The sequence below is a fragment of the Ptychodera flava genome, chromosome 14 (assembly GCF_041260155.1).
Source record: "Ptychodera flava strain L36383 chromosome 14, AS_Pfla_20210202, whole genome shotgun sequence".
NCBI lineage: Eukaryota > Metazoa > Hemichordata > Enteropneusta > Ptychoderidae > Ptychodera > Ptychodera flava.
The window spans coordinates 25,837,183-25,862,597 of NC_091941.1; the positions used below are offsets into that span (position 1 = coordinate 25,837,183).

The 25,415-nt window shown below is 38.3% G+C and overlaps 2 protein-coding genes across 4 annotated transcripts in view; one reads left to right on the forward strand and one right to left on the reverse strand.

Moving 5' to 3' along the window:
* LOC139149912 (LDL receptor repeat-containing protein egg-1-like) overlaps positions 1-6,100 on the forward strand; it is a 46,872-nt gene extending 40,772 nt beyond the window's left edge. For both annotated transcript variants that reach the window (XM_070721960.1, XM_070721961.1), the window contains exons 3-4: positions 1,819-1,917; positions 3,671-6,100. In XM_070721960.1, coding sequence (XP_070578061.1) covers positions 1,819-1,917; positions 3,671-3,975 — 404 coding nt within the window. In that variant the 3' untranslated portion in view covers positions 3,976-6,100. The remainder of the gene's footprint in view (positions 1-1,818; positions 1,918-3,670) is intronic.
* An 11,778-nt stretch (positions 6,101-17,878) lies between these two features.
* Positions 17,879-24,751, reverse strand: LOC139149914 (carboxypeptidase B-like). Of its 2 annotated transcripts, XM_070721963.1 has the most exons (10): positions 24,590-24,751; positions 24,268-24,349; positions 22,274-22,492; positions 21,847-21,948; positions 21,484-21,591; positions 21,050-21,160; positions 20,554-20,644; positions 20,202-20,401; positions 19,734-19,818; positions 17,879-19,191 (listed from the first exon to the last, which is right to left on the reverse strand). In XM_070721963.1, exons 1-10 carry the CDS (start codon positions 24,682-24,684, stop codon positions 18,989-18,991), a joined length of 1,296 nt encoding a protein of 431 aa, XP_070578064.1. In that variant the 5' UTR covers positions 24,685-24,751; the 3' UTR covers positions 17,879-18,988. The 2 variants fall into 2 exon arrangements, with proteins under 2 accessions (XP_070578064.1, XP_070578065.1); XM_070721964.1 differs by lacking the exon at positions 24,268-24,349 and having other exon boundaries at positions 24,590-24,711.
* Positions 24,752-25,415: the final 664 nt, after the last annotated feature.

The window sequence follows — 25,415 nt, forward strand, 5'->3', positions numbered from 1 at the left end:
AGAGATAGAGAAAGTTCTAATTTCCATTTATGGTTGACTTGGTAAGGATAAAATAAAATTACTTTTTGAGGAAAAAAATAGAGTGGTCAATTAAAAGAGTGGTCAAAGTGATAGGGTTTTTATGGTAAAGCTGGGCTGTATAAAGATTCCTCATGTGCTATTTATAGCAATTATGCAATCTGTGTAAACAGTGCAATGAAAGTGTAACATGATTCCTTATAATGCTTTTGATGACCTTGAACTTCTTAAGTTTCAAACCTTTGTCTCTTCAGTGTGCTTTCTCTGAGTATGTACAGTCTCAACTTATTAAACAGAACTCACAATGTTAATCAAAGGTATCCACCTTCTTCATCAATACATGTGTCACAAAAGGTTATTCTCTACATAACTCAACAGAGCTCTGTCAACTGTTGAGTTGCTTGTTCTTTCAAAACCGCTGGTCAGACAGCTTTAATATTTAGTTTACTTGTCCGTAGGATGACCTTAGTGAGATAATGTCATACAGTCAGGAAATACTTAATTTTGTATCCATGTCTATAGTAGCTTCAGGGACTTTGGCCCTATGTTTAAGTTATAGATTATTAGTACATCAAACAGATTAACAATTATTTTGATGTCAACCCATAATATTACATCACAAAGACTGTAATTCTGCCAAATTCTTTATTTTTCAGTCAATTATAAATTTTGCACTGCACAAGATGATTGAATAAATTGCAATGTCTGAATATGTTGAACTCAAAGAATAAAAATCCTTTGGTCACAGATTAAATTATTTTTTGAAAAGGAATTTACTTTTGAACACTTTTAGCATACATTCTTCACAAGGTCATGTATTTCAAGAATAATATGCATATTAAAAACAGTAATTTCTTCACTTTTAATTTTTTTTCAATACTATGACAATTATCAGCTGTGAGGTTTTACCAACACAAGACCAGATAAGCGTTTTTCATCAGTTTCATAGGACTCTTTGGAAATTCCATTAAAACAGTGAAAAGTGACTTAAAATGTTCACTTGGTATACATTTCATTTACAGATGCCCGGTTGTGTTTTTCACATGCACTCAGGTCAGCAGGGAAGTGCGTCATTACTATTTCCGGATTGTTAATTCTTATTTCTGAAGTATTTAACTTTTTTCCACATTGAACTATCTTTGATACTGTAGCTTAGATTTTTTTGATTGATATATTTAATCATCTTTTGGGTTCTTTTGGTCCATAACCCACCTCATGCCACTACATCATCAACTATTTGCCAACAACTCCACGCCAACAACCAATTACCTGACCTGTCCACACATTAGAAAAGGTACAACGTCATTGACGGTATTTTTAAAGGGCAGTTTAGATGACGTTGAATGTACCAGCGCGTGCTGGTGTTCAATGTATTAAACGATTTCGATGGTTAGGATGAAATGAAACATTGCTGTTAGAACGGCTGTTTGCTAACAGTAAGCGAAAGAATAGCTATGCTAACTATCTAATTGACAGCGGTCAGTAAGCTACACACTCATGTTTTCACGATTCAAAGTTTTGCACTCGTAGCTTCAGTGTAGCTTGCTGAATCTGACCCGGTCAGTCGTTTTCATCCATTGATCACGTGCACAGAACAAACCACTACATAGTGGGGGCTGATGAAAAGGTGGAGGAAATTCGGGGAAAAAGATACTAAAAGACGAAAAAGTTTGAATAGTAAAATACACCGTTTACTGTAATAGCCCCTCAGAAGATGGATTGATTTATTTCTCAGTTGCAATTCTGTACTGTCTAGAGTGTACTTGGCTAACAAGAAATAGTTCATTTGCTCACAAACAGATCCCTGTGTTGAAAAACTTGAACCCAGATTACGCTGTGACGGTATCAAAGACTGTGCAGACGGAAGAGATGAATATTATGACGGTTGCGACACTGACGGTGAGTAAGGATTACATTTGGAGATGTGTGTCTTGTTCCTCAGGAGTAAAATGAATGTAAATTGAGTCGAAAATGACCCTGTCGTCAGGTAGACGAGTGAATGGATTCTATTTGTGAAAAGTCATTTTACCCAAAAGGTTTCTCTATGGTATTAATGCATTGTTGAATACCGTGGGAATTAAACTTAACAGCCTCATTTCCTTTGATTTTGAAAGTGCTTCTTATAAACAAGAATGGTATGCGTTTTGTTATTACACTTTCAAAGAGCTATTCGTTAGTGCCATATGGAGGTTGGGAATAAATGAATGAGCTGGCGGAATAATTACGTTTTATATTCAAGCACATTACTGTGTGCCCAGTAACCTTTTAATAAACACTAGGAAAATTTTTATTAAAAATTTCGTTAAACCATCATGCAGTTGTGCGATCCGAGTAATTTCATAATAAAACCAATAACAGATATTCGAAATGTATTCATTGAAGTGTTGTTCTATTTCGGCCTCCTTTTACTGTGTTAATGAACTGACAATTATTATTTCAGTCGCTCCTTGCTTTCCCACAATCGTGACCTCGTCGAAATGACTCCTGTCAAGGGTCATCGGGAACCAATCAATTTAAAATCTCGGACGTGACCCTTGCAGGATGAACTCCTCGATGACTTTCAATAAAAAGCAGTGTTTGTCGTTTGCATGGTATTTCCTAATGCAAAACGACTTTCCTTACATCGCTAAATGTTTGCCCTACACCAAAAAGCAGGACACACGGTATACCGTACCCTCTAAAAGGCATTGCACTTAGGCATGATTTCCGGGACACAAGTGGCGCCTATTATTTGTTCCGAATTCAGATATTGCACGGAGATCATCAAAGCCTGATACAACGTATTTCAATCGACCGTCTTTTTCATTTTTGTTAGGTTTATCGGACTCCAGACATCATCAGTTGAAGGTTCAGAATGTAATGTCTAATATGCAGCCAATATGTCTGTTTTTCAGGTTTTATTTAAAAAACGTAAAAAATAGAAGTTAGACGTACATCACTCCGGCAGGTGCCAAAGAGATGCCCATCTTTCCATAGCATGATTCACCAATTTCGAATCCAAACTTAACAGTTATCAGTGTGCACTCTTATGTTAACAGTACCAGAAATGCGAAGGGAAGTCGCTTTATGGTAGATCGCGCCTCGGGGACAGCTATTCGGACTCTCAAACTTTTACAAGTCTTTTCTGATCTACCACTTGTGGGGGTTCATTTTAAAGCTCTTGAAGAAAGAAAAATTTTTATCGTCTTAGTTTTACGAAAATCCAAACTTTAACTTTTTTTCCCATAGAGTTAACACAGGGATGTCAATGTCAAAAATCGCAAGATGTTGGGTAATTTGTTTCGCTAGTCCAAAAGTTTGCACGGTGACCTCTGATTTTTATTGTTGATTTGGTAAGAAAATGGTTGAAAGTTTCGTTTAGGATATTTTGAGCAGAAGTTAAAGTCTTTCACCATCGAGGCGCATACTACCTTAAGTCGTACATATGTTGTACCCAACTTTTAGCCTTCTCATATTTAATGTGCACCGTCCTTTGTCTTTAAACCTGATAGGTATTGTCGTTAATATTTCGGTTTTAAAGTAGGACCGATGATTCATCAAATGATACTGTATGACGTAATCACACAAGTATGATTGCATAACTTTCATTGACAGGAAATTTGACACACGTCACTGTCTTAACACAACGGATGTTCTTCATTTGCTTTCACAGGGGGCACGAGTCCGGTCTCCGCGTTCGGAAACGTGAGCGTAGCTGTTGCCGTTGTCTTTCTCATCAGCGTCATGGTGGCGCTGACGGCCCTCCTCTTCTGCATCTGTTGTTGCTGCCGCAAAGGACGCCAGAACAGGCCGTACATTTCAAAATCGGGACTCGACGCCAAGAAGTACGCGATCTCCAACTCCAGCAACGGGTACCGCTGGGCCGCTCACACACACCCCAACACGTACAGTTATACCATCGACGGCAATGTTGTGTACAATGCAAGTGAGGATTCTGTGCATGTAAACGTCTCGTAATATGTAATATGCAACTGTTTAAGAACGAAGTGACCCGTGAGAAAAAAATGCGATGTTACGATTGTACATTATGTATATTACATCAAATTTCAGAAAGGTTTATACGCTGGCGAAACTGATATATTACATAATCCTGAACTTACTCGGTCTGTCAAATATCACGTGCGTGTTACCTGTGGTGTGTCGTGACTGTGTCTATTTCATTATTTGCGAGTTCTTTCAACAACATAAAGTTTCGCTCCGAGTTTGTCTTTCGGATTCATAAAAAATGACACAGCGATGACTCTTACAGATATAAATCCGCCGTCAGTTGTATATGTCGAATGTTTTATTCTGCAGAATTATTTATCAGAGTTTCCATCAGTCTCTCCTGCTGGATCGGAGCATGTGTTTTGAAGTCATGTAATGTGCTTTTTATACTTCCTCAATTATATGCACAAGTGTGAAGTAGTTGTCTTATCTAAGACTCCGCTGTTTGAGGAGAGAATGGCGGGAACAGCAAAGGCCACTTGTCTGGCCCTGTGAGAAAGGGCTACTTGCAAACACTTAACTAGACGGCAGCAATCAATTTTTATTTGAAAAAAGTGTTTATGCGATGTATGTGAGAGCACTTGTCATTTTTGTCTGCACATAATTTGACAAGAACGTTAGGGGCCGTGGATAAGTTAAAAACGCGCAAACATGACCAAGGAAACGCGTTACATTTGGCTCTATTTCGATTGTCCTTTACCAAATACTAGTATACCAAGGTTACGCAATGGCAACCATGTTTACCCATGTTTACGCATATTTAATCACCGTTCTGAATTTTTGATTTTTTTTTCTGTTCAAAAATCGCCCCGCACTTTAAACTTCCAACAATTTATTCCAGCAATTTATCGTGTTTTGGCACATTGCCAATGCTAATTTCATCGTCGATTGGGTTTTCCCACTTCAAACCTTACGTTTAGGAAAGTGAGTTCAAGGTCAAACGTCATGAGCGTGTTTTAACTATCCATCGTCCCCTAATATTGCTGATGAGAATTTTAGTTGAGCAATATCGATAGGGAACCAGCACATAATCTTTTTACTTATGCCATAATGCTTAGACCAAGTGAAAAGATATATTTCTACCCCATTCAAAACCCAGGGATATTATTTTCAGTCTTAAACCAAAGAAAGTGAGAGATTTCATCAAATTCTACTCTTAATTATTAAGTAGTCCTTCGAATAAAGTTTGTTTGTTTGATTTTATCCGAAATACATCCATAGAAGACACAGGATGGTATTTCAAAAAGTAGATCCTCAACATTCTATTTCGTGTAATTTATGAATTATTTTGTGTATCTGTCTGTCTCACGATGTAATAATTCCGTCTGCTAAACGCTCCAAGTTATCCGACACATTTTTTTAATTCTCTACTGTGAGAGGTGTCGGTTGAATGGAAATGCGAATTTTTCATCTTTACAACAACGTCTACATGTTTGGTTTTCTACTTGTGCATTTCAGATCTAGTTCATTTTCAATGTGCACATTATCGTAAAACGCAATATGATATAATCTTAAAGGCCACTCTTTGGCAATTACGTGTTAGAGAGTGAACAAGTGGACAAACAAAAGACACCCAGATGCGCATAGGGACGTTTATGGAGTAAACAAATGTTGTTCAAACTTATAACACGAGTACATAGCATTACCTGTGCATTAATGCGAGGTATCGTTCCCGTAACTACTCGATTACTGCAAAAGGTCATGTTCATGTCGGACAGACGGGCTATTTTTCAGCTTTTGGGACACGCTCAGCCGTCGACAACGCGGGAAGCGACAGGCAGCAGTTATTTCTAGAGCGGGGCGAGCAAGCAAGCCAGACGCTGTCACGGTAATGAATAACGCCTTCGCGCAATCAAGAGAAATGCTCGCCGGGGACATAAGCAGTGGTCGATGGAGACAAACATGACGTAAGCACCAGACGGGAAAGGAAACACTCAACGTACACGTAATTCCAAACATTTCAGAGCTCAGTTCATCCTCTCAGTTTTGTAAACTCTTAAAAGTACGTAGGTGATACCTTGTGTTATCCTATTAAGAATACAATCTTGTAAATAAAGAAAGGAAGAAGAGAAATAAATAAAAAACAACAAAAGTCTTTTCCGATTGCGTGCATTTTCTCAGGCCACACCTCAAACGGCTGTTATATCTACTCGAAAAAGGTGAAATTGTAAGTATTAATAAAATAGTATTTACTCCGAATCGTTGCTTTGCCACTGTCCACTTCATATGAGAAAACACAAAACAGTCTCCTTCATCTTAAGTGAGTTATATGAAAATTGCCTCTCACGAAACCATTTTTGTGTCAATGTATGCAAAAAATGCCGCTTCCGTTTAATATCCGAAAATAGATGCAGTGACGTAAATTCGTCTAGATTAACAGTTTTCTTTTGAGCGTGAAATTAAGTCTTAATTGTCAAGTATTTTTTTCAGTGTGTATCGGCACATATGAAACGACTTACCCATGTAGCATGCGATAGAGAAAGTGTACGTGCAATTAAGGGAACGATCCCTCAGCTGTCTACAGAGCGTTATGTAGGTTAGAGCTCGCATAAATTTTCATTGAAAGTGTCAGTGAAAGCTATTGCTTTGGGAGGCCATAGCACTGCCGTCACGAATAACATTCCGCACTGAACTTCTCCCTCATTGTATAGGAATCGATCACTTAATTTTGCCACTGCCGGTTAAATCCATGTTCCTCTACAAATTACCAGAATTGTGTGTGTGTGTGTGTGTGTGTGTGTGTGTGTGTGTGTGTGTGTGTGTTTGTGTGTAATTTGCTCTTTTGACAAAATTGTGTTGTGCTGCAAACTTTGTCGCTTTGTCAAAGAAATATTCTTGATACACAGTAGCATTATATGCGAAGAGTCTACATTTTCGTTCCCTCCCCACTGTCCGCTCTGTGTCTGTCTCTCTCGTCTATTGTCTGATACAAACAACCAAGTTCACTGATGGAAAAATAAGGATGTAATAGTACAATTTGGATGCATAGGTCATAAATCTCCAATGCGTAAAATTAATCAAGGCCACAATGGCAGTTTACTGTTCGTTGCGAATAAAATTCATCACATGAAAAAGGTCCCGTAACAAAAGAAAGGAAAAGAAAGGAATGTTTTTCACAAAGTTTAGTATGCCGCAGCCGTTCACATAAAGCCATTTTCAAACAGTCTACTGGAGGAGGAGAAATCCCACGGGACAGCTATACTATTTGATGTGTACAACTCGAATGTCTCTTTTAATGGTGAACTGACGAAGTTTTTTAACGTCTTTCACAATCTCGAAAGTAAAAGACTTAAGTTTTCGCTGAACTTTCCTCAATTAACTTTCAATCATTCTCTCACCAAATGAAGAATACAAAGCAGGGATCACCGTGCAAAGTTTGCAATTAGAGAAACAAGATACACCTAACATTTACCGATAAGCTTATTTGACTAGAAATTCAAAATGGCCGCCTTCCTTATGTTATCTCTACAATTTTCGACTTCAAAAAACTCTGAGGACGATTTTTTTTCTTATTCCAGGCGCTTTAACATGAGCCCTCACAAGCAGGGGACCAGAAAAGTATTGAAAAAGAATTGAGAGCCCGAGTATGTCCCCCCCCCCCCGAGGTGCGTTCTACCTTAAAAAATGTGGCCCTCCGCAATTCTCAGAAATCAAAGCATAGTCACCAAGCGTATCTGTGTGCATGAGTGGATTTCTTTCCTTATTGCAATGGAAGTGTTGCTAGTCTTTAGGGAATAGTGAAATTGTTTTTCCCGAACAAACCGGATGCAATATTGGATTTATGTAATATCCCGGTTGCTAAGTCATGCATAATGGAGGAGGGGGGGGGGGTTGATTTGTGTGTCCATATTCACATCTTATATAATTCATTCGAGGATCTGTTGAATGTTATTCAGTGTGGTTAAACTTTTGTCCCAGTAAGTCATACATTCAAAATATTCCGCAGAGTGATAGGAATTTGTTACTCTGTTGGTAAAACGGTCCTTGGCTGAAGAGTTCTGTGTTTGGCTTATATTAGTAATGCCATATTTTTGTTTTGACGAATGGGTAGAACAAGTTGGCGCAGCTAGTCTCAGTCAACTTGCATTTCGACGAGAAAGAAAACATATTTTGACTAGTACGTTGAAATAACATGTTAGCTTAGTCTTATTTCCCTCATCTATTGTTTCTGACAAGTTAGGTAGGACAACCCATACGTTCACGTCCATGGTCAGTTATGAAATTTCCCTGGTGATCCTTGATACATCTTCCAATGCCTTGCCTTTCGTTCAAATCTCCCACACCGCTAAACGTCACTCTGACAGGTCATCCGACCCAGTGTCAAGTTCAGAGATGAATTTTATTTACTCAAACAAGATTAAATGGTAAATTCTTTTCTCCATCTCTGAAGCAGGCGTTTGTTGAACAGAATGAAGATCATCACACGAACGCAGAAGAAATCCGCCTGAGTTATTAAATTGTATTCTACATGAAAATCCCGACAGGTAAGTTTGATTGTATGACGTGGCGGATCATGGCTTTCATGATACTCAAATTTACAATGCCTGTGGCTGGCGGTAAGATCGAAGGGAGAGAAACAACAATGGCAGTGCTTTCGTTACAATTGATAATAAAAAATTCTGCAACAGGTCAAGAATGACCAGTGTGGAAGTCGAGTGGCAAACTGAGAATATGAAGAAAAAAATAGCTTTGTGAAACAGTGTAAATAACTCGAACGTGAAATGCGGAACTGTTGCTATAGTTACCGATGCAGAATGAAGAGAAAGGCGAAGTACCTTTTATATTCGGTATTTAATTGACGCGATAGTTATCCTGGTGATACTTCGATTGGAAAATGTTACAATCGCAATTATGAAAGTCAAAGTCAGAAAAAAATTGACAGTCCGGAGTTTGAAAGTGGAATGTACATAACTATACGTAGGATAAAGTAATTCCCTCTTCACTACTCTGCAAAGTGTTTGGAGATCTATCCCGGGCGAAATTAAAGACAAAAAGGTTCAACGGATCACGACGTAGGTGTTCATGTCTCTGTTTGTTGACGTTTGTAGAAAAGTATGAGTAAATGTATCCAGTTAGGCTGAGATCGTTTCATATATCATAGAGGTCACTTCAGGGTCACCCTCTCTCTCGTATATTGATCCGTTCTGAAACTGGAGCTATATTGATGTACACTACGAAGACCGCATTATTGGGTATTTGTAGTATTTGGTAAAATATTACGTCAACAAATAACACAGGCAAAATACAAAAATATCCCTCTCTAAGTTTTCAAACTGACTTTGCACGCTGTATTGTCTTCTACATGTAAAAGAGAACACAACAATCAACCAAGTTTTAAAATTTACCAAATATTTGCCAAAATTCACCAATTTGCCTGGAATTGCTGAGTTGCCACTGCAAAAGACACCGGTTTCAGACACATGAAGATGGTATATATTTGATATCAAAGATCTCTATGTCACCCTAAGAGACCGTGTCAGTGACATTGACTTTTAAAGTTCCAATCGAGAAACACTAACACTAGACTGTCGACAATCCCTTGTACCTTTTCTGTCTCTTATTGGTGTAGTTTCTCGCACATACGACGGTGGGGGAATCGCAAGCATAGAGCTGGGCATTACGAAAGCATATGTTTACACAAGGGACTGTCGTCTGTTGCAGGACTTGGGGTCGCCATTAATTATTCATGAGATATGACGTCGAGAACTGGGCGGAGGTAGAGGAAGAAATGTCTTAGGGACTGGACATAAATTACAGGGGGGGGGGGTGGGCCGGTGTTTTTCGAAAAACCGCTGCGTAAAAAATAGTGACCCTTCAAAAGTTCATGCACAAAAATTAGTGACCCTCCCCCTTATCCGTGCATGAAAATAAGTGACCCTCCCCTGTTACTCAATACCCCCAAAAAAAACCCGCAATGTGTTAAAGACCCCCTTCTGACTTGCTATACTTTTTAAGTCGCCCTCCCGAAAGGAAGGCAAAATGTGGCCGATATAATGCATTGTCCAAGAAATATCAAATCATATGTGTGTGATAATTCATGTAAATGTACTTTGCTTGAAGTGGCAGGTAAAAAGTGCATGCCTGTACAAAAATGTATTTTTAGATTTTATCGATAATGTTGATTCTCTATACATGTAGTCGACTATAAGAAAACTACGAACGTGTATTTTCCAGTATAAAACTAGCTATATCTGTTCATATACAGATGTTTAATAACTGATATAGATATACTTGATTAGCATGGGTTGTTTACAAGTGCACATGTGAACAAGATATTTGATTTTGGAATTTCTGTCAAAATGTTGATCCACTATACATGGGAGTCTATGACAAAACTATACATGGGAGTCTATGACAACACTGTCAAAAAATTTTCAGAATTAAAAATTTGCACTATTTGTGCATATATGGACCCTCAATAATTGACATAATTGTGCTTGATTAGAAGAGGGTGGTAAAATGTGCATCTGTGTACAATAACTTTGTTTTTGGAATTTCACATAAAATGTTGATCCACTATACATGGGAGTCTATGACAAAACTGTAAAAAAAAATTTTCAGAATTAAAAATATGCTTTATTTGTGTATATATGACCCTGAATAATTGACATAATTGTGCTTGATTAGAAGAGGGTGGTAACACGTGCATTGTGTACAATAACTTTGTTTTTGGAATTTCGCATGAAATGTGGATCCATTATACATTGTAGTCTATGAAGAAACTATGAATAATGTTTTTTAAATACAAAACTTGGCAAATCTGTGTATTTATGTATGCTTGATTATTGATATTTATGTTCTTGATTAGACTAGAGTGGTTACAAGTCCATGTGTGTGTAAGAAATTTGATGTTGGAATTTCACCGAAATGTTGATTCACTATACATGGCAGTCTATGGTGAAAACCTATGAATAATTTTTTTCCAATAAAAAAATTGGTAAATCTGTTCATTTATGTACACTGAATTATTGGTACTAATGTTCATGATAGACTAGAGTGGTTTCAAGTCAATGGTTGTGCCAGAAATTTGATTTATTTGATTTTGGCATATCACTTAAATGTCGATTCACTATACATGGCAGTCTATGATGAAACTATGAATAATTTTTTTCCAATAAAAAAATAGGAAAATCTGTGCATTTATGTACACTTGATTATTGGTATTAATGTTCATGATTAGACTAGAGTAGTTTCAAGTCAATGGGTGTGCAGGAAATTTGATTTTGGAATTTCACTGAAATGTCCATTCACTATACATGGCAGTCTATGATGAAACTATGAATAATTTTTTTCCAATACAAAACTTGGTAAACCTGTGCATTTATGTACACCTAATTATTAGTATTAATATTCATGATTAGACTAGAGTGGTTTCAAGTCAATGGTTGTGCAAGAAATTTGATTTTGGAATTTCACCAAAATGTTGATTCACTATACATTGTAGGCTAGGAGGAAACTACAAATAACTCATAGGTTATCTGATCCTAAATTGTTATTCAAAAGTTGTTCGACCTGAAGCTTCCAGTTGTTATTGATGACACTATGCACTATTCTGAACAGTTTGTATTCTGTCAATGTCCTCAAAAAATTAAACAATGTACATACAGCGACATGAACGTTTGACACCAACCTATACCCAATGTATTGTCAATGGGAGAATGATGTCAAATAAGTAATCTCCCAAATTGTTATTGAAAGAGTTATTATAGGGGACAGTTATGCACAATAGTGTTGAATGAGTAGAAATCATGACAACTTAAATCAATGTGGCTGCTTGGATCATCAATACATTGTTTATTATACCAGAAATTTGCGCCCGAAGGGCGCGCCGAAAATGGTAATGGCAGAAAATGAAAGTGCCAGGAGGCATTTTTTCTTTTTTCAGTATTCCATAACGTGCACATGCAATTTCAGCTTTGATGCATGAAAAAAGGTGACCCTCCCCCATAGGCTTGCACAAAATTTTATGACCCTTCAAAAATGCTTGCGCGAAAAATGGCGACCCACCCCCAAAAAACACCGGCCCACCCCCCCCTGTAATTTGTGTCCAGTCCCTTAGGGCACTCGCGGCTTGCGCCTTCCGCGCTTCGCTTGCGACTGCCCCACCGTCGTATGTGCGAGAGACTACACCAATGAGAGATATAAAAGGCACAAGGGACTGTCGACAGTCTACACTAACCCGGGACACTAACACCTGTCAACATGCTTGCAAAACGTCAGTACTTTTTCCCTCTTCTTTCGGCAACAGCGTGTGAAAGTTTGATCACCCTCAGCGTAACTCATCCAATCCGGCGAACACCATTGTAGATTCGTTTGTGAATGAGTGGGAGTTGTTCGGTAAAATTGCGACATTTGCAGTCGTGCATTGCTTTTGTCTTGATGACAACCTCAACTGAAACGACACCCAAATACAGACTCAAAGGTGACGTTAAAATTCGCTGATGATGTATGCTGAATGATGGTCCAATCAGTTTGAAGACCACTCTAGCCGGTGAAGCACAGTATCGAAGGACAACTTCAAATTACAAAAGAAGGACAAATTCAAATCGAAGGACAAATTCAACCGAAACGACAACCCAAGAATAGACTCAATTCACTGATGATGAATGCTGAGCGATTATCCGGTCAGCTCGAAGACCACTCTAGCCGACCAAGTGACACATAGTATCGAACGAATACAAAAGGAATGAGTCCTCTTGTATTACTCGCTGAATTATTTCAGATCAGCTGTTCTCTTCGTGTCTCGCTGTTTTCAAGCTGCCCTCACTCATCTCATAGCCCAGTTTTACGCCTCTTCGTACCATCCATTGGACGCCTATCTCTTCTTTCACCAGGTCTGATTTTTAAGAAAGCATAATTAGGGTAGATGAAAGGGTAGACGATGGGTAGCATACAAAGAAATAACGATTATTTCTTGCTTGTAAGGACCTATTTTCAATAATTTTCTAAAACTAATTTTCCTCGCCTTACGTTTGCAGTTTATTGAGAAAGCAATTTGTCGATCATTAGGTCGAAATACTCATTCTTACCAAACGTTTGTGATCTTACGATCCAGCGGGAAATTTGCCTACTACCAACGCGAAATTGTTCCCTTCTCGGTTGGTGTTGGTGACTCTAATGGTTCTGCAAGCATTTACAGCTTCACCTCGGAGAAAACATTGAAGATATTAATAAATAACCTTTACAAGATTATTGGCGATGAGAACTAAAGATGATATCGTCTAATTAAGTGGAGATGTACGTCACTAATTTCACTATCTTAAACTCTCATTAATTGTCGTCATATCACTCGCAAATGATTTAAAGATTTCATCCACAGCTATCGGCTTGCGTCCACGCCGGGTAATTTTCAGGCGCCCTCTGCATTCTAATCAACAAAAAGTTAATGGATGTCATTCTGTTTGAAATACATTTGGCTGAGAAAATCGCTCCATTGACGTAAACCAGCGAGTACAATTTCGTTACTCTACCCAAGAGTTTTAAAACGCGCCACAAGTCAATACTGGTGTAGTTTTTAGTTCACAAAGACCTCACTATTTCTTTATGGCTTAATGTGAATTAAAGAGTCAATTTTGTCTAACTACAGGTACTGTGGAAATATTAAATACAGGGAGATCTTGAATTATCATCAGACTTTTAAAATTGTGTTTCTGGTACCTCTGAAAAACAGTGTGTTTGCTAGAAATTCGTGGTTGTGGGGGAGTGGGGAAAAACGATAAAATAGAAGTAAAATTCAGTTTTTGAATATACAAAAAAAAATGTCGGATTTTTCTACGGCCGGTTGGTCAGGTCACGGTAAACACGCATATTTCTTTTGGCTAAGTGATTATTTTTTATGTATTTACAACGAACACGATTGAAACTAATTTGAGGATGATTGGATGGTGAAGTAATGTCTGTTTAATCTGCAAATGTAAGCTCATCTGTACTTTTCTTTTTAAGATGCACACTTGTGTTTTATGGGTAATTGTAATATTAACACGATTGGAACTAATTTGGGATAATTGGATCTTCATATTTTTCAAATTTCTCAAAAGTGTTAGGTGCCCTATTCCTGAATGATACTATATTACAAATTACTCATAAAAACAAGTATATCCAGAGTTCGCGTTTACGCAAAAATCGTGCGTATTTACGCATTGAAATTGACTCTCTACGCATTTTTTTCATTGTTATGCGTTTTCTACACGCAAAGGATAACACCGAAAGCACTCCCCACGACTGAGCTTAGGCGAAAACCCGACGAAATTTGTTGCAACACATTTCTGTCAATCACTCATTTTGTGTGGAAAGTTTCGGATTCTCTGGGCGTTGTCTGAAAAATCGGCATCGTAGTTAACACGTTATCACGTTAGGCACGTTATCATGTCAGCTGTGCCTATGAATTATGTTGCTAATTTTCAGGCGAGCGATAGTTTCTGAACCTTATGACACAAAGTGAGTGATTGACAGAAATGTTGCGACGAATTATATGAATGCCAATCGTGCACGATCATCGCGTCTCGCTGTTCCCAAATTTTGATCAAGCACATATGCAGCATGGCGTCAAAGCAGACAAATCTGTTTTCTTTCAACTTTGCTCTACGAGTCCATGAAAAAAATGATTCATCGGTAGAGCTCGTCGGAATCCCGATAAATTTTGAACACTGCAGAAGTGTCTGGATAAGCTGCCATAACTCTAACTTTTGGGTTGCCCGATGTGTTTTGACGGTCGCATGTATACCCTTCGCTGTTACGTTCCAACATTGTTCAAGTTGTTCGTTAAACTGTTTTCATTAAAATAATGTTACATCGTACAATCCGAATATGTAGTGTAGGTTTATTCAACGGCACATTGTATTTTGCAGTCAGTTTTTTCATCAATCGAGTGCGGAAGTAAAATTACGCACTCAAATCAAGCCATTACGCAATTTTAGCAGGCTAATGCGTATGCCGTACGCGATGAGAAAAAACTCACCGCGAACACTGATATCTTAAAAAGAAAAGCAGATGAGCGTACATTTGCTGATGAAACCGACATCACTTCTCTATATCCAATTATCCCAAATTAGTTGCAATCGTGTTAATTGTGTAAGATTTGTTAAGACTCATAACATCTGGTCATACACACAATTTTAGGCAGCAAACGTCGCGAGTGAGTTGTTGAAATTGCAAGTTTGTGTTCTTTGTGATATACATATAAACAAAGTGATCAACATGTTTTCACAGTCTTTAGGCCCATATCATGATGGGTAAACACTACTTTGTCTGCACAGTTGTCACCGAGTTAATTAGTTTATTCTATGATTTATAACAAAATGAGTACAGACGGACCAAAACACAGAAAATAGTGAAATATTTAGGGACGAGAACCCATCACTTCCATTAAAACCACATCGGCTGTATCTTTTTATTGCAATTTTAATACTTACCAAAGAAATACCACTCAATCTTCAAAGACGTTTTGAAATACTCCATACATTTCCGAGAACTGGAGACGATATTCAGCACAAACTTATGATCGCTCATTTTCGAGAGATTCGTGAGAATAACCACTACACAGGGAAGCCGGCACATCCAACGAATCTTCATTGAAAGAGCAATCACAAGTTTTTGTTGAATACAATACATCGGCTCCTCTTCTCAGGCGGCCGTATGAGGGCGCTCCGAGACCTTAACCCCAAATGAGCAGTGTGGCTCATTGGCCAAAATTGGACTGAAACTCTACTCTCCATCTCACCGGCTTTTAAGGAACAAAACAAATAACTAATTCAAAGATATTCCATAAAGACCTAATGATAGGAAGCATTGCAAAAAGTTCAATTTGAAAGCTGGGACGTGCCATATCCATGGCCAAGAAGAAACCCTGGAGCACTCTTTTTTGAGTGTAAATATGTAAAGAAAATTTGGAAATATGTACTTATTTTGTCAGGGAACAGAATGTTAACAACATCTATGGTAGAAGATTAGCAGAAGCAGGAATTGATGATGATAACAATATAACATCACTGCATCATATATGTGAAACTTTGATCTCGATGGAATTAAGGCGACCCTTCAATTCTATATAATAATAAGACAGAAACCCTGTCTTCCTTTATGAACACGTTGTACTTTATTTACAAAATGTATTATGTTATGATTTTGTGGCTAAATGTTCAAGACTTGTGGGAGTCCAGAATAAAAAGCGTGGCTACACCCGACCTGAAGGCCATCGTATTGCTGAAATGTTGTTCAATCCATAAATATAAATGTCTAGAGTGAAATTTTCGTCTCCATGGTGATATCTGTGATATCTACATTATCACAATCACACTACATATTTGAGTTAATTGGTAAATCGTCGTGCAAATGATTTTCAGAAACATTCAAGTTTCACGCGATCATAAAAGCGTAATAGAGATTAATAGTATTTCTGCTTTGTTTCTGCCAACACATCATCTTTTCCACATTTAACTGCAGAGGTAATGCATGATCGGAGCAATCGACTTTCATCACACCATATCACATCAATGAAATTGAAAAATTGGAGATGGTGTATAGAGGTAGACTTTTCCGGAATGACCGTCACGTACCTCCCCAGTGGATATTCCAGTTCCTGTTCGGATCTACACCAAACAAAGTTAGACTCTCGTTCTTCGTTCGTGTCTTCCTCCAAATCCTATCCTGAAAGGAAATAAAGGAGTCTCTATGAATTTACGTCTTTGATGATGCATGATCTTATCAATCAATATATCGATATATCTGTTTGCCTTTCCACAGGTCTGTCTGTCTGTCTGTCTATCTGTCTGTCTGTCTGTCTGTCTGTCTGTCTGTCTGTCTGTCTGTCTGTCTGTAGATTGATCCACATGAGTATCTAAAGCTATCGTTCAGTCTTACACAGATCAGGTAATTGTTTATGTAAAGACAGTCGTAATCTTATACCCTACCGACGATAATCTGTAGGCATATCGATCGACGTTGAACACAGGGAGGATGTATCAATCGAATGTGTTCAGTAATCTTGTGACTCGTCTGTTTTTACCATAGCATTTTAGTCACTAGGAACGATAACATCACTACAGAGGAGGGCTTCTTCATAACATGTGAATTTGAAAATGCATTGTGTGTCCGTAAATTTCAACCAGAGTAAGTATGAAAGGAAAGGTCGTTTTGCATTGTTTACACCATTGTATCTGCGAGTGGAAAAAGCAACATTTGAAGAAGTTCCCAGATCATTTCCCTATGTAATGTTAATCTAGAAAAAAAAGTGTCACATTATCTGAAATATTCAAATAAATAATGAACTAACTGACAGACCCGCGGAGTATTATATCATACACGTTTTAAAAAAAATTATCGGATGTTTTCATATCACACGAAATCCACTCCTTGGCGAGAATAGCGCCCTCTATACAGTCGGCAAACTTTTCACCTTCTCTTTCCAACATGTGCACCGAGAGGATAGAACGACAAACGTTGTATAGACAGGCTAAAGACTTGAACAGGACACAAAGGTGGATAGTGAAACAGGAAAAGGTTGGTTGCTGTCAGCGAGTGATGTGACCGAAAGTGACAAGTGAAATATGGAGACATACGGCTCTAAGTAAGGGAAGTACAAGGGCATCATAATCTATACGACATGGACATACCTACGTTAGTCTGTATGTTTACATACATACATACATACATACATACATACATACACACATACATACACACATATAAACACAGACAGACACCACGCTATATGTACCCACACAAACACACACACACACACACACACACACACACACACACATATATATATGTTTATATATATATATATATATATATATATATATATATATATATATATATATATATATATATATATATATACACTCGCGGAGTATACCAAGGCAAGATCTTCATATGACTGATAATACATATACTTTTATTCAGATTTACGCAGGATTTACGCTGGAAAGACTTCAGAGAATGAAATCTTGCAGAGAATCATTTTTATTTCCAAGAATATTTTTGAACATTGAAATTGCTTTTTTGACGGAATGGATGCTTATGAAAATCAAGTGATCCCCCACTCTGTGCTGTTTGAAAAATACATGACCCCATCTTACCAAAGCTTAAAAGGTTACCAAAGTTACCAAAGTTACCAAAGCTCACTACGGCTAACATTGGCCGGGGCTGGTCGTTTACCTTTTTACTGAATCACGGTCCATCCGTAAAAATTTATAGCGGGACTGTGACTGAATTCGGGTGACAACCTAAAATGCCTGTTAAAACAGTTATTAAAAAATCTAAGGCAGTAAAGTCCCAGATCTCATACAGCACACACGTTTATCGAGGTGCTTAAGATTACCACACCCATTCTTCGAATGTTCGCCTGAAAGCTTGCCTTGTACATCATTTTGAGCCGTTCTGAAGTCTAAGTATTTGTAGCATCGTGACCCTCAACTTTACATACAAATTTCCCCTCCTTTCTCGCAACTTGTTATCTTGCAAGTACAGGTTTCATGGAAATAATGCTACGTGGTTGGTTTCATGTATATCACGAACATAACGTTTTATCTAAGGCAGTATGCGCCTCGAAAGTGAAAGAATTTGCTCAAGTTTTCCTGAGTGAAACTTTCACCCATTCTCTTTCCAAATCAACAATAAAATTCGGGCGTCACCGTGCAAAGTCTGAAAACTAGCAAAATAAGTTACCAAAAATTTTGTGATATTTGAAATTCAAAATGGCCGCCATCCCTGTGCTATCTCTGTTGGTAGAAAATAACATTTTGGACTTTCGAAAAAGACGGTGAAAGTTTTTATTTCCGAATATCTGTCCCCGAGGCGCGTTCTACCTTAAAAGAACATTCGATTAATAGTTTCCATGTGTGATGAATATGTTCTCCCGAGGTCTCAATGGCAGGGCAACAGAGACATCTTCGGTGAAGCCGCAGCACTACCCTTCAAATAATTAAAAACGAAACTCTACAAAACTCTACAAAACTTTTATCTTATATAGCATTCCGTCACATCATTGTGGCGGTGGATTGTTAAGTATGAAGACACCGGTGGCGACCAAGGCGGCGAAAGTTTCCTGACCGCTCGGTACGATCTGGTCCGGTGGCAGCAAGAATCCGTAACGGCCCGTATCTCGCAACTCAACGGTGTAGGAATAAAGTATATTGGCACCGCTTTTGGCGTAGGTCCAGTCCGCACTGCTCCCCGATGCAATGGCTGTGCAGATGCAAAGGAAAGGCAAGGTGTAGAATGCATTGTTTCTTTCGTAAAGACAGGTAAGAATGGTTGGTATGTATGGGTGACAGTCTCAATGTATAGCAGCTTTGAAAACGAAAAATACCACTATTGGCGTTGGAGAGAACCTCGAAGATTAGTTTTACAAGATTATTGACGAGAACTCAAAAACATTACTCAATTACGGTGCACGGAACTAGGTTCATGTTCAGACTATCATTCTTGTCATTCGCACATGAAATATTAGAAGATTTCACCAACACATATCGCCAATTGCACTGGTTGATTTTTAGGCCGCCCTCTGTGAGCTAATGAACGACAGATTAATACTTTTTTTTTATTTCAAATACCATCGTTTGAGAGAATACCAGAGAGATATACAGGGCGAGTCTATGAGAGAGGAGCTGAACTTTGTAACGCGAAGGTTATCACATAACTGATTTGTTGAGTTTTACTAATAAGAGAAGTTTCGTACTTTCAAATGTCCTTCCCGAGTTAGACAACTATAACATAGATATACTCACCCAAAGTGTTAGCGAGGGTACCATGGGTGTATTTCGTACCGTGGACTGATTCTAGCGCCCTCACGGCAGCTTTTGAGAGAGCATCCTGGTAAATGTAAACATCCGCAACAACTGAACTTAAAAATCTCAGTTGAGTTGGTTTTGCACTTGGATGGACAACATTTGTTTAATCATTCGATATCAAGTCGCTTTCTGTATTTCCTACATGAGCGGGAAATGTCTTATTCCATAGCTATTCCAGTTGTTTGATGATAATGATTTCAGAATGCGATTATTGGTACACTATCAGATACCAGCCTGAGTATGAACATACAGAGCCACACAATTATTTTCTATATACGTGCTCAGCTTCTTCATTCAATTTGATATGCCGTAAAATCTTATGTAATAATAAAATGATAGCTTTACAATGTGGAGGCATTCGCATGTTTTGATTTTTCTAAAACAGTAATGAACGACTGAACTTACCTGAATATGGAAGTCCGGGGGAAGTTCATGTTTGAACCCCCATGGTGACGCCCAAACTTGCAAATAACTGTGAATATCCAGAAATGCGACGACATTTGGAATTGATTTGATGAAATCTGCAACGCCCCTGACAGACGGCGCCGAGAATGGAAAGGGACCACAATAATTGTCGCTACAGGGAAAGTGACTGGCGCCTTCCTCTGAAAGAAGAGAGAAAATTTCCTAAAGTAAGGGGTAGCATTTCAAATCTTTTTGCTGTTACTTTGTGTTTGATGTAAGAGCACTGGAATTAATTGAAGATATTACTTGTAAACACACAGAAATTGACTTTCTAGGATATTTGGGCACGCACCTCCCCAGTGGATATCCCAATTTCTGTTCGGATCTACACCGACACAGGTTGAATTCTCGTTCTTCGTTCGTGTCTTCCTCCACATCCTGTCCTGAAAGGAAATAAAGGAGTCTCTATGAATTTACGTCTTTGCATGATGCATGAATTTATCAATATATCAATCTATTTATCTGTCTGCCTATTTACAGATCTATCGGTCCATCTGTTCGTGTGTAGATTGATCCACATGTGTTATCCGAATAAAAATTTGTTTTGCATCAAACATAATCAATCAGTTTATTTATCTATATCTCTGTCAATTCGTCTGTCAGTCAGTCTGCCTGTCTCTCTGCTTGTCAGTCTATGTAAGTTTATTTATCTATTTGTACACCCGATCCACAGTAGATTTACTGTAGATCGGTCTACATACGTGCGGTGAGTCTAGAGCCATGATTGTTTTGTCTTACACAGATCAGGTAATTGTTTATGTAAAGACAGTCGTAATCTTATACCCTACCGACGACCAGCTGTAGGCATATCCATCGACGTTAAACACAGGAAGGATATACCAATCGAATGTGTTCAGTAATCTTGTGACTCGTCTGTTCTTTCCATAGCGTTCCAATAACTGTAAACACCAATACAAGAGATCAACGCCTTCATAACATGTGAAATTATTTATGCATTGGTGTTTGTACGTTTCTACTCAGTACCTAAGTAAGTAAGTGTGAAAGCAAAATCTACTTTCGCAAATGTAAAGTTTATTTTTGCTTCGTGTACTCCGTATAGTGTTTGCGTTTGAAAAAAAGTCATAGAGATCCTCAGATAATATTTCTGCAAAAACTATCCTTTAAATTCAGTAAATGAAACAAGTCATATTTTTAAATATTGAAATAAAGTCTTTAGTCCACTGAAAGACCATTGGAGCCAATATCGAACTTATAAACACACCTCTTTTGTTATGTACACAACTGTTGCCGGTGAAATCCACTCATTGCCATGAATGCCGCCCTCTATCCATATGACTGGTTTTTCGGCTCCCGGCGTTCTCTTTCCAACCTATCGGTAATACAGTAAAATGATAGAACGACAAACATAACAAAGACGAGTTGCAGACTTGAACGGCAAACCAAGATAGATGGCGAAGCAGGAAAGTTTTGGTTGCTTCCAACGAGCGATGTCACCGAAAGTGACAAGTCAAATATGGAGACATGCGGCTTCTATAGACCAGTGCCAAAGTGTCTTACTAGAGACAGTATGTAACACATACCTACATGAGTCTAAATAAATATTCCTGTATGGATCATGGCTTACCATCAAAGCACGCACTTTTCTTCCTTCAAATGAGGTCGTTACTTCCAAAACGGAAGCCAATTCGCGGTATCGTCCGCCCATGTCATTCAACCAGTCCTGAATCTATTAATTAGATGAAAATTTTTTTTTACAGAAACACTACAATGCTTAAACTAATTGCGTAAATGACATCGCAACTTTTACTTAAATTTAAAATTTGATGGGCAAGTTGAGTAAAATTCGAAAACACAATGAAGGGACTGTATATTCGTACACATTTACAGGACGTGTTCCATGAGTCATACGGCTGAAATAGGATACATAACGTAAGCACATTTGTATTCGTTTTCGACTGCTTTTCGCTCTCACAGGTGTTTTTGTGCAGCTGTTAGCCATGGCAGCGAGAAAACAGCTCAGGAAGAGATTAAAAAGAGAGAGAATGAATCACCTCGTTATATGTATGGTATTTTGAATAATCGAACTTTTTGCCATCTCCGGCGGGCTTCTGCTTTAGCTGTTCGTCGATCAACTTTTGGACGTCGGGTATCGTAACGTCGTACGATATGTTGAAGTCCTGCAGAGCGCCCTCAAACAGGCGAGCCTGGATCGGCGACAGCATGACATCGACTTCTCGTCCAGGTTTGGAGGGCTCCCTCCAAAAATCAGCCTATACATAATCGAAAACCACGTTATAATATATGTGTCATTCGAGGTACACCTTTGATATGGCACACTTAGCGAATATATTGTGTAGCTAACCTCACATAATGGAAGAAAGTTGATTCATTTAACACACATCAATTTTGAAGGAAAAATGTGTATATCACCAAAATATTCTCCTTGTCAATTTGTACCGTGAATGTGAAGGATTGCAGTTCCTTTGACGAGGTTTAAATGTAACGTAATACAAAACCATGATCCTTCTTACCCTTAAAATGAATTACACCTAACTGTAGTCTTTTTCCCTGAATGCATTCACTAACTTTCATAATGGAGGCAGATACATTATATATGCACAGTCTACGCTTCTGACGTTTGGGGGAAGGTTGCCCTACACCTATCAAATTTTACCAGGGTAAATATAAACCCAAAAATGTCATCTCTAAGTAAATTGTAGACAAAAAAAAACCCCGAATAAACAAACATGTACAACTGAACCGTCAACTATGGCCAATGTATTTGCCACAACGTAGCGGGGAGGGGAAAGAATTGTAATATTTTATGATTGTGCCCTTCAATGAAAACAAAGGTGAAAACTAGCCGTAGTTTCTTCTATCAATTAATGTTCCTTTCTAAAGGGAGAAAGTCGCCATCTTTTGATTTTTTTTTGCAATGTTAAGAATACATTAAATACTTAGGTATAAGTCATCAGTTTGCCAACTAATGATGAATTACTTGAAAAATATTCAAAACTACCTCCATTTGCTTTAAGTGGGTCGTGTGTTTTGTTTGTGACCCTTAGACGACATGAACTAAGTTCCATTCCAATGGGTTTACTGAGAGACAAATATTGCTACATTACGCCGCTGTCATTGTCTATGTGAAGGGCGCCATATGATACAAATTTTGTTACAAATGGTAGCATGTTGTCTGCTACTGTGTAGTAGTTCATATTCAGGTGTGTCATGCTTTGACCTTTATATTATCAGGCTGGGGTTAATACCAGCCTGGCGTTAAAAGGTGGCTCGAGGTTTTTCTATACTGAGCGCAACGGGATGGAAATTGTCCATGGTCGATCGTTTTTTAGATCTTTCAAGAGGTCTAACTACATCAGTAACTTGTCACTTGCAACAGTGTCAGTGAAAAAAAGTCAAAAGATAGTGACTTTATCCCTTTAAATTTATTCGTAAAACAAAATATCCCTCCTACATTGCATTTATGAAAACAACATTTTCATAACCATAGGTTGAAAGGTGGCTTGACAGGACCTTGAGATAAGGACTGAACACTGGAACGTCATGACGTGATCTGGAATCGACCATTAAAATCTACGAAGGTACCAGTCAAACATGGAAAGAAGTTCTCCGAATAAAAGCTGTAAAGAAAGAGTCTTTGGGCTTACTGTTTTCGCAAAGGGAATATTCGCATATTCACGACGAGATATTGAAAAGGCGATGAATTTGGGAAAGCTTTGCGAGCTCTGCCACCGCGGAAAACGTCTGTCAGGTCTTGAAAGGACAAAACCTGCAGAAGGGTGTCACGCACCTATGAGCTCCTGCTGACCACCTATTTGGATCTAACGGTGCATCCGACCCGACGTAGACCCTTCAAACACTTGAGGGTCCATGCTCACGACAACTAAAGTCCCGCGATCTTTGACAGTTGAAAACAAGGCATTTATCAACTTGCCAGAAGCCTTCCTCTGAAAACCACACACAGCCCGTTCTCTTATCATCCACCCGAAGCCTTAATAACCTTAAATAAAAGGGCAAGTGCCGATGCCTGTGTTCCAGAAAGCTCCCGCCATTTTGAAATCCAGGCGACATCTTTGCTCTGTTTCGGATATATCCGCAAAACTTTGTACCTGTGTGCGGAGGAAAATATTGTCGTTGTGCTTTGTAAACATCAAGGTGACCGATGGAATTTGTTAAAGGTTCATTCATAGCGGCGAATTCCAGTTCCTACAGAACTCTACGACCAACATCGAGACGAACCATCCACTCGCGAGATACAACACGAAAGTGAGACAGTCGCTTGCATTACGATAATTGTCGATGTTTCCCCCTCAGAAGAATCTGAATCTAACAGTAAATGGCATACTCACCCGTCTTTACGTGCATAATCGACAGCTTTGCACATGGTTGTCGCGATTAACAGTGACCAGAGAGCAAGCCACACACGCGTTACGGTGCAAGCCATCGTTGTAGAAGTAAAAGACTTTTCGACAAATTGATAGGGTCACCAAAAGTGCGAGGGCAGAGGTCACTTTTTAAGGTAGAGACACACGTTAGATGATACTTATTTTAAACTCACTTTTTCTCAATAAATTTCACTTTTAGACCCTACACATTATATATTTTCTGTTAGCCCTATATCTCAACATTATGAAAAATATGTTTATTTTCCGAATTCACAGTGTTTGTGACCATTTCTCTCAAAAATATGCGTTTTTGAGTTTTTTTACCTAAAAAAAATTAGGTGTTACAGGACTATGGCGACTTGAGATCTTTTAACAGAAATCAACAATTGAGTAGTCTGGGGAAAAAACGGTGTCCCAGATTTTCGGTAAAATTGATAGAACAAGAGAAATTCTTGCTGAAGTGAACGAAACCCGGTAATTTATTCAAAAACCCAGAGTTGTTACTTTCACACCTTATTGTGCTGAAACAAAAGGGAATAGAAAAAATCTGGGACACCGTTTTTTCCCCAGACTACTCAATTGTTGATTTCTGTTAAAAGATCTCAAGTCGCCATAGTCCTGTAACACCTAATTTGTTTTAGGTAAAAAAAATCAAAACGCATATTTTTGAGAGAAATGGTCACAAATACTGTGATTTCGGAAAATAAACATATTTTTCATAATGTTGAGATGTAGGGCTAACAGAAAATATATAATGTGTGGGTCTAAAAGTGAAATTTATTGAGAAAAA